Genomic DNA, 10482 nt, shown 5'->3' with positions numbered 1-10482 from the left:
ACAATAGATCACTATCCTCTTATCAAATACAAGATGACTGTTATAAACCTGTATCATGCCTACCCCTATATGTCTACTCAGTTTTCAGATGAAATAATCCCACATCTTCCAACCTTTCCTTGCATGACAGATTTTCTAAATCTCTGGGCATTTTTATTGCTCTGCTCTGAACTCTTTCCAATTTATCCATATCTTTAAGCATGCACCCAAAATTGGAGATTTCAGAAGTGCTGAACTGAGTAGAAGAATCATTTATGATTTGTATATGATACTTTAATATATCACAGCGTGTTAATCAGCTTTTTCTGCACTAATATTATACTGTTCACCGATTCAGCTTGCGATCCACAACCCCCAGGTTCTCTTCTGTAGAACTGCAGTATATAGTCAGTAGGGGTGTGCGAAGTGGGCCATACCTGATTCAGATTCATCCCAAATCTGAATCAAGTATGGGGGACAGTGATTCAGGGGGACAGTGATTTGATTCGCTGATTCAGATCACTGACCCGATTCGATTTGGCCAAATCCAAATCTGAAGATTCGATGCTGAGTCGGAGAATCAGCGATTTAGCCATAAACACAACTTTAAATGTTTTTTTTTTTTTTTTTTTACATATCTTGAGTTACCAGGCACGGCTTGTGAATGCTGCGATGGTGAGGCAGATGGACTATCCCACTAGAGTGTGGTGGGGGGAGGGGGGTTGTCCCTGCATGCTTGGCAGTGGCCCCGTAAGTACTTCTGGTCCAGGTCTGCCGCCAAGTGCACTGGGGACCCCACCCCCCGGTGCTCCCGTGGGACACTCCATCTGCCCCACCATCTCAGCGTTCATGAGCCACCTGGTGTCCTGAGGTATGTAGAAAAAAAAAAAGCTGTGTTTATGTCCCAAATGTTGAATCTCAGAATTGATTTGGAGGGTTCCAATTCAATTTGGAGAGATTAAGGGGTCTCCCGATTTGATTTGGAAATACAGCCGCTGAATCGGGCTGAATCTCCGCTGTATTGAATCAGCGACCAAAGCTTCGCACAGCCCTACTAGTCAGTCTTTGTCCATTTAGTATTTGTGTATTTGGTTATTCCTTCCTATGTGTAATACTTTGCACTTGTCCTTAATGAATTTTGCCCAATTTATTTCAGACCACTTTTCAATTGTTTAACCATGAAAAGATCAAGCTATTATAACCTTTGTTTTCTGAGATAGCCACTCTGTTGTGAGTACTTTACAAAACAGTGAAGAAACCACTGCTTTAACTAGGACATACATTTCCACTTCATCCCCTGGAGGTGCAAAAAATTCACTTAAAGCATATAACCAAATGTTATTTAATATCTTAAAAAGTAACACAATCCAAAATGGATATTTCACACAACACTACATAAACAACATGAACACAATATTACTATATGGAGGGACTTTCAAATATAGACTTACAAAAATCCCTGTCCTTTTTTCCTTTAAATTATTATACTAAGCATGACAAGTAATCATCATTTACAATATGGTACACTGACACAATAAAAACCATGTTACAAATGTGCTGTTATAAATCAGTAACATTAGGGAAGACATTTCATGAACTGTAATTATTTCATATGAAATACTATACAATATAAACAGAACATCCATCTTGGATGACCTTTACAGCAACCAGAGACCAAGTAATTTTTAATTTTTTTCAGTGCAAACACATTTATACAAGGCAGTCTTGGCTGCAAAACTCCCTTCTAACATACAGTAAGTCCCACTTGCATTTATTAATTCACTTAAACCTAATGCAACAGTCACATTCAGTCACTCTCAAAAAATTACCTGCAGAATTATGATCCCTTTAAACTCAAATCTCCTCTACATAGAAAAGTAATATTTGTGTCAATTACTCTAAGGGCCCTATTCAGACCTTTCATACTTACGTGCGAATATCCTTTGGGTGGCTCTATCCACAATACAACAGGAGTGCATTATACTGCACTGAAATCTGCCCTTCCTAGGTGCAGAAGAGATGGTGATTGTGTTAGCATCCAGGTTGGGAATAAGGGGTTGCTGACTGTGCATTTCACTACAGATTTCATACCTAGCCATAGGAGAAGCACCTACATTTTAAGCTTGTCAATTTTTCAAATCCAAACGTGTGGTCTTCTGCTCCTTCTACATATTTAATCCAAGGGGATGGAAACAAAAATCCTCAGCTCAGAACAGAGCTTCAATGGAGTTCATAGCTGATTCTAATTTAAGTTACATCAGGATAAATTTAAAGTGAAGTTATTCCTGATTTACGCCGACAAAACTGAAATCAAAAGTTAGAACGCTGCTACAAAAAAAGCAAAAATCCCATTTTTCTCACATACCAGCTTCATGCCAGAATAACTTCATTGACTTCATCTGAGTCTACTGAAAATTCTGATGTATTAAACTACAGGATGATTATGTATATTATTACGGGCAAAATTTTAGATATCTATCTAATAGATAAGAAGTTAAGTAAAAAATACAGCATTTGTCTTTAATACTATACAGTCTTCTTCAGAGGAGCAAAGAGGGTTGTAAACTGTGAAGTGACATTAAATTGGAAGAGGACTATCTGTTTACTCAGTACAGCAATTTGAATGAACACCCTGGGAAAAAGAATGTAAAATGTATTTGAAAAACAAACTTTTAATTAGAATCACTATTTCTGGAACCACTGCTGGCTTGTGAACAGCCATATTACTACAGTGAACATTTTTGGCACTGCCAATTTAAAAACCCTCCACAGAACTGTAAACGACGTTCTCTCCTACATTACTGAAATAAACACATCAGAAAAATAACTTTAGAATGTAAACATTAAACACTTTGGTTAAATATTTGTTATTCTCATGTCTTTCAAGGGAAAGAAAGAAAGACTGGTTCATAATCTGCCTTACAAACTCTGTGTTTAAGTGTGCCCTTGCATAAAATAGGGATAACAATAGGGATATTCACATCACAAACTTGTGAAGTTTAATTCATCTTTGTGAAATGCTTTGACATCTTCACATAATAGGCATAAGTGCAAAATATTATCAAGATTTGTAATGGGTATCAAATACTGCTTTTTATATGACCTTTCAGAAAAGACTGCTATCGCCATCAAAAGTAAGGGCAAAGTTTTAATTAAAAACTTTGTTTTCCAGTACATTTTACTTTTTAAAATGGGAGGTTGTGTGGAATCAAATAGTTACCATTTTCCTACAATTTTTTAATTGACATACACAAAGCAAAACTGATTAATCTAGTGACTGTGTACTAATTTACATCTGAACAATACCAAGGGTTCTGTGAAAGAGGTATTAATAAATCCAGGGACTGTAGATAAAATAGAGCTGCCATGGGTCAGCTGCCACTTATCTCCTTTGGTTTTTGAAAAATTTCTAGATTTTTTTTTAAAAGGTGGCTTGTTATTGGCTATTACTTAACAGCAAACCTCATTTTTATTGGAAGTCTGCCCAAGTTCTTGGTACAATGGGCACCCTGCCACACATTTTATTTAGGCTCCCAATGAAGTTGATTCCAATTTTATCATTAGTTTCAAAGGGAGTAAGCGCTCATGATGCACAGGCTTTAGAAAAGAAAGTGAACATCATTTAGATGAGAGTTAAATAACACATGGCTCAGAGAGCTCTTGTCATTTAAGGAAGCCCTGATTTGATATGTTAGCATAAATGAAGGCAGAATAGGGCTCAAAGTGTTTGAAGGTTGGCAAGAAAATACCCGGCATGTCTTCCGTTAAACACCAAACTGCCAATCATATGATTGTTCAGATCATACGTAGATGTTCAAAATGTGTTAAATTATAGTTATATTTGACTCCCTACTAGGTAGAAACTTTAGTAGTAATGGAGTAAAGATGATGGAGGGTTTTAGCCTTCCATTCACTATCAACAAAATTATGTGGCTTTGTCAACATTTCAAATTATTCACCTGAAAGCCAAATTTAATAATATAAGGAAATCATGGCATTGAAAACATGATGACTTCATACACAAGCGGTGACACATAAGAGAACACCATGACCTAATGCTTCAAAAAGTTTTTAACCTTGCTTTTTACAATACACTTTTTTTTACGCTGCTGCATTTCATCAAATTCATGGAGGTAGTTATATGTGTAAAAAAAATTACCATAAAAGTAACATGTTGTATTATAATACATAGTAAGTGTGCAAAAATGCCGACAGATTTGTGTTGACCCTTTAAAAGTTGAATACAACACAGATTCAACCTATTCTAATTCTGTAAACCTTTAAATTGATACATTAGAAGAAGAATGATAGATAAGCAACCATGTAATACAAGGCTATGATTTCATCAAAGGATTAGGGTGACATAAAGCACTCAAGCTCCACTCTCGTGGTTTTGCTGCCAGAGCCTAAAGATGGAATTTCCTTTTAGTCCATTGTTAAGTTTTTTTTTAAAAGAATTCAAGAGTAGAACATTTCTATTTGAAACTTCTGTTTACATTCCATATTTGAAGTCACATTAATATTACTACAATGCCATGTCAACATTAATATGACGTGTCTGTTGATCTATGGGAACTTTCAGAAATCACATACAGTTTCTAGGTAGATACTATCATATTTTTTGGAATGATGTTTTTTGTATAAATGAATCAGAGTTTATAACAAAAATAAAAACTTCCCCAAAAGGTAAAACATGTCTTTGTTATTAACTTTTTAATACTGTAACTTGCATTTTCAGATCATCAGCTATAAATTAAGGTATTGTTTCAACATTTTTATTTACTGAATTGGTACATACTACTAAATGTCTCAAACAAAATCACAGTCAGCCACTGCATAGTATATAACAACAACTCCTCACAAAAAACCTGACTGGTGTCTGCATTTAATAAGCAGTCTTGGAGTTACATATGTAAGCAATAAGATGTGACAGTAAGATGCATTATTGGGTAATTATAGCATGTCTTGGAAGGTATGATAAGGCAAGAGGCTAAAGGCCAAGTGACTCGAACCAACCAAAAGCACAATAATTTCCCTTACATGCACTGAAAGGTCTTATTGCTCTTATGAAATGGAATTTATACATAAAAATAATGAAAACAGACTCATGCATTTACTGGGTGTTATAGAGATAGGTACTGTATGATATACTTGCCAGAATCAGAAACCAATTGTGTCCAGAGTTATAAAGCCATTGCATAAGTACCTAATATCCAACTGTCTAATATAAGGCTGTAGTAAAAACTTCAGATGACCATATAGATCATGAGTGAAGCTCAAATGGTTTATACAGGTTATACATGTCACCAGAACCTGATGAAAATACTCTTTTAAAATGAACAACTGGATATAATACCTGGGTACCAACAAGTGACAGGCAACGTACATGTCAATTTGTATTCAACAATTTATACAGCTGATCATGTTTCTTAATATCTTTGTTTTTCTTACACAAACTTCTATCTCTTCTATCAAAAAGCAAATGTGGGGTCTTTTGAAGACAGTTTGCTGCAGTACAGGGCTGCATAAGTAACAGACTAGAATTTGGCCCTTTTTACCTAGAAATTACGCTTTTGATGTTTGACTGTTTGTGACAGTTACTCCAGAATAATTAATATAGTGTAAATTACTTCAGAGCAACAATTTAGGGTAGTACAAAGGAATATAACATACCTGCAGAATTAGGATGTTTTCTGTCAATTATATGGACACATTTAATTTCTAATAATATGCAATTTTAAAAAACTATGTTTTTCCCCCAATAAAATGCTAAATTGCAAATATTCTTTGAATAAAAAGCCTGAAGTTTATAATTCTCTAAATTTGTTCTTTGATAAACCACTACAATGTATGCTAGTCTCAATAGCCTAATTTAGGCACTCTATTTAAAAACTACATAAAATAGAATCACATCCTTCCATTAGAAAGAAATCAACTCTTCAGGCCATATTTGTCATATGTATCATAAAGAACTTTTTTGTTCAAACAAATTATTTTTCCTGATTCTCTTATACCAGCAAGCTGGAATCTCAGAAGTGATAAGAATGAGACCACCATTCTTAAATTATTGATTTAAAAAAAGCCCCCAAGAACAAAACCCTTTTATGGTACTCCCTGCTGTGCCTCAACCACAGTTAAAAACTTTCCTTCCCTCCCCCTCTGCTGAATGACCTACATCCTTGTTTGGAATAGGGGGAGATTAAGAAGAAAGTTTTAGCAAGCATCTCTTACAATTTTACAGAAAAAAATAATGCAATTCCACCATAATTCTTTCCTATCCCACCTACTTAAAACATGATCTCTTTTCACTTGTTTTTATGGATTCTTGAAAAATTGTGTCATCAAATCTCACAGTGAAAATGACCGATGTATAAATAACTCACATATAGAGCTGATGTCTTTCCTAATTGCATTTTGCATTGTTTTCTCTTAAGGTGACCTTTGCTGTTTACTTTCAGCTGTGGCTCATTTTCTGAAGGGAAAGGATCAACTCTGTGACAGAATTTAGCCTCTGACAGGGCACATCACACATCTGTGGCATTTTTTTAATGGAGTTGGCAACTGCATGGACATTGAAAATGCAGATTACACTTACAGTGTCTAGACTTTCATATATGTGCTCAGTTACAATTAAGTGAAGCAAAAAAGTGTACATATTATATCCCTATCACTATTCTGTTGCTACAGAGCCGCAAATGTGAAAAGCAATACCTTGAAGTAAAGATTTCTTTGTTGCCCCTAGCCTACATAGCAGCACAGTTTAAGTAAACACTAAAACTGTGGTTGAGATGCTTGTTTTTCCCCCGAAGATGTAAACATCAGTCCCCAGTGTCGTAAACTTCGCTGTATAGGATGAGACAGAAGATCTGAGGCAGAATGATTATCAAACACTAGTAACAGAAGCTTGCAGGCAGTTAGCAGGTTTCTGCAGTTTTTCAGCTTCGCTTGTTGGAGGGTCTGCAGTTGCTCGAAAGCTGAATGTTGGACCTGCGCCACCATGTGCAGGACTTAGAGCTGGGTTTTGACGTCTGTTACTTTCAACAATACTGGAAGTGTTGGAAGCCAAGCTCTCACGAGTACTAAAATGGAAAAGAAAAAAAAACACACACATACACTCATATACTACATACCTATATATCTATCTGGCAAAGAGGAACAGCGAATGGGGTGTTTTATAATAGGATTCCTGTGTTTGTACGTAGTGTCACATCAATGAACCATCTCAGTTTGATGATTCACATATGTTTCTTCAAAATGGATTCCAGAAGTACTCACTAGTCACCATGTTATGGTATAGGTATATTACTAAACAGACCTGAAGTTGTCACATGTGGTTTGTACCAATAACAGACATCTGGATTTTTTATTCAGGCAAATAACTTTCATACTGCGTTTGAAATCTTTCACCTTTCTTTCCAGGCTTGTGCACTTTTGCACAAAACAGTTCCACTGAAACTGCTCTCTGACTGCACTGAGCTACAAACATTATTGAACAACATGGCTGCCTCCTTTAAAGGACAAATTTGTACACAGGTAGATCTGGCCAAATAGAAAACTTTATTTGTTATTAAATGTGTAATATACCCAATTGTGGCACTTTCAAATTTTACTTCAGAGTGGAGGTTTGAACATGTGGAGTGTCCTCAATTCCCAGGACTAGGTCCTTAAAGAGCAATAGTTTTATTTCAGCTGCCTAACATAAAAGTACTTTGAATGCAAGAAACCAATTATCTAAGGGAGTAGCTATGCATTTAGCAATTCTCAAAGTTAGGTCATTCAATAAAGGTTTCTAAATATGAATAGAGGAGGCTAAATTAGCCATAATTTTTTGAAAATCTTGCCTATTGTATTTAAAACAGTTCTACTATTACTACTACTTCTGCATTATTTCTATTCTTTGGGGTTTTATCAACTAACGGCATTTGCAAGAAAACAGGTTGTGTTTGTAAAAAGTCATCTGCTCCTGTTATTTATTCCTAAACAGTGCCCTGCTCCATTGCTGGCTATTTCATAGTTACTGGCTGTGTAGATGCTTACAGTATTATAAAAAGAGGCCTGAATACAGTTATGAAATAAGAAGCATGAACAGAAAAACTAAGAATCACTGATATCTTTTGGAAAACTTTGTGAGGTGTCTTAACAGGCAGCAGACATGCTTCCTCCAGGTCTCCTTTGCTATACCTACTCACTTTCACCAGCTGGCTTCGGTGGACACATGGTAAGACAGTACTCAGGGTGCATACTTGTATTATGTCATTTTTCTCTCTTCTTCAGTGGGAACAGATGCATGAACAACTGCCATTTTTTCTTACTTATTTCTCATACAAAGTTGTGACATTCATTTTGTGACCATCATTTTTAACGTTGATGTCACAAGCTGATCATTACAAGTTGTACAACCCAAGGCTTCAGTGACAGTTCTGTGTGCAGTTCAATCTGGTAAGGATACAGTGAGTCTGGCAGAAGTTTTTTCAACAACAACAACAAAAAAGGAGTTAAACTATCTTCTTAAAGTCAAATTACCTTGATGAAATTCTTTACCGAAATCCTGTTAAAATATATTTTTTCCAATTTGTCATCCTTTTGAAATGTGTTTTTCCTTTTATGGTGCAAAAATAGTAATTTTTTTTTCAGGTGTTCTGTACTTTCTTTCTCAAAATCAATTTTTTGTTGCATGATGGGAAAGGAATAATAATTTGTTAAATAAGGCTCAAGAGCTACATTCACTCTATCCTCCAATTACTTCAATAGAACAATACTGAGAATGAAACTGAAAAAAGTATCTAAATGTAGTCCCCTCAGACTTAAACTCAGAATAAAAATGTTTTGAAATATCCTGAATAAATCCTGGCTTAAATACAGCATTTTGACTACTCTGTCAAACTTGACTCATGTTACAGACTCCAGTCAAAGGGATGCAAACAAGTAGATAATTTTTTTTTTTTTTAAGTGAAGGAAATACAATAAGCTTAATTTTAAAAGCTGACATTTTTGTTTTCTGTAGGGCTTAGCTGGCAGTATAATACACCAAACTTTTTATGCTCAGGTATCATGCTAGCTTAGCTTTCTTTGGATCACAGATAGAAGTTTCAGCTTCCATGCAAACAATAAGGGAAGATATTATCTCTCCTTGAATCAACTGAACTGCAAGTTTGGAATATATGATCCTACCAGTGAGTTAAGTAAAAGAAATGATTCATACACAACTAAACACTTGCCCACTGTCCTGAAAAAACAGAAACAATTTGCACACTGAGCTAGACCAAATTTAAAACAGCAAGGTGAAAGTACGGCATATTTTATTTTTTTTAAAAAAATAAAAGATTTAAGTTTTAAAAGGAGAATATACATAACCTCATACTAGCTGGAACTACTTTTCCTATAATGGAAAGATGCTAAACTTCTACATAGCAGATGAGCTTAGTCAAAGGGACAAAAACCTTCCAAAAAGTTACATGAACTTGGTTGCTTAGACCAAGGTAAAACTTAAATCACTCTTCCTTCCTTTAGAATTACTTTCTAATATTTGCTCCTGTTATTGTTAAGAAAGTCCCCAATAATATGTTAAAAAATGAAATCACTAAAATTTAATTTCTGTACTTGGTGGGGAAACAGGTACTACACAGAAGGGATACATCTTAACTTGCCCTCAGAGGTTGGGAAGCAGGAGTGGTGTGAAAGAGAACTACATTTCACTTCCAGTACCTGGCACCATGGAGCATTAGCTTTTCCAGATGAACTGCAGCGACAGTGCAGGTCAAAGCACATACTGCCACACAGTAAGAGGGAGGGCAACGAGATACTAAAGAAGATAGAGCCAATACAGCATGTGCTAAAGTAGAAAGCTAAAAATCTCCCTTTGTGATACTCAACCTACATCAGCAAGGCAGTCTGCCTAATTACACCAGCATCCTTCAGTAAGTATCAAAGCCAAAGAAGTTTTTTTCCATACTGACACTCTTTCAAGCGAAAGGACAATCTGGCTCTGTGTATGTAGCCAAAAAATCTACACAAAGAGTCCTCTGCATACATCCTGAGGTCCCTTGCTACATGCAAAGGAAAACAATTTTTATTAAAAAAAAAAAAAAAAAACACACACAAAAAAACCCACATAAGAACCATGTAAATAACTCAAGAGTGGCCTTTAAAATTAATTTTATAGTCCTACCGTGGAGAATTGAACCCGCTGTCTACGGTAATGCTGCTGCTATCCATGCTGTCCAGGCGAGCTGAGTGTGTGGCTCTCTGGTTGCTGCTGTTTTCAGTTTCCTTTGGGGTAAGGAGAGTAAGATTCTTCTCAAATTTTCTTTGTAGATCCCTTTCCTTTTCCCGCTCCAGTAACCACTGCATAGTGCCCACATCATCCCTGTTTTTTTCTTCCTCAGCATTTTTATTTGTTCCTTCCTCCGAGTCATCATCATCAGATACCTTATACATATTTAGCAGTCCTGTAATTTGCCTAACTTGCAAGATGAGCCATTCATTCACATGATTCTATAATTT

At 35.7% G+C, this 10482-nt stretch overlaps 1 protein-coding gene across 3 annotated transcripts in view; it reads right to left on the bottom strand.

The window, feature by feature from the left end:
- Positions 1 to 1305: 1305 nt before the first annotated feature.
- Positions 1306 to 10482, bottom strand: part of STOX2 (storkhead box 2) — a 120684-nt gene continuing 111507 nt past the window's right edge. For all 3 annotated transcript variants that reach the window (XM_019521891.1, XM_019521892.1, XM_019521893.1), the window contains 2 exons: positions 10148 to 10407; positions 1306 to 7058 (listed from right to left, as the gene is read on the bottom strand). In XM_019521891.1, the coding sequence (XP_019377436.1) occupies positions 6863 to 7058; positions 10148 to 10407 (456 nt within the window). In that variant the 3' untranslated portion in view covers positions 1306 to 6862. The remainder of the gene's footprint in view (positions 7059 to 10147; positions 10408 to 10482) is intronic.

Source organism: Gavialis gangeticus, unplaced genomic scaffold (genome assembly GCF_001723915.1).
Source record: "Gavialis gangeticus isolate Ggan-Ray unplaced genomic scaffold, GavGan_comp1, whole genome shotgun sequence".
Lineage (NCBI taxonomy): Eukaryota > Metazoa > Chordata > Crocodylia > Gavialidae > Gavialis > Gavialis gangeticus.
Note: the sequence above shows the minus strand (reverse complement) of the source record. Positions and strands in the feature narration are given on the sequence as shown.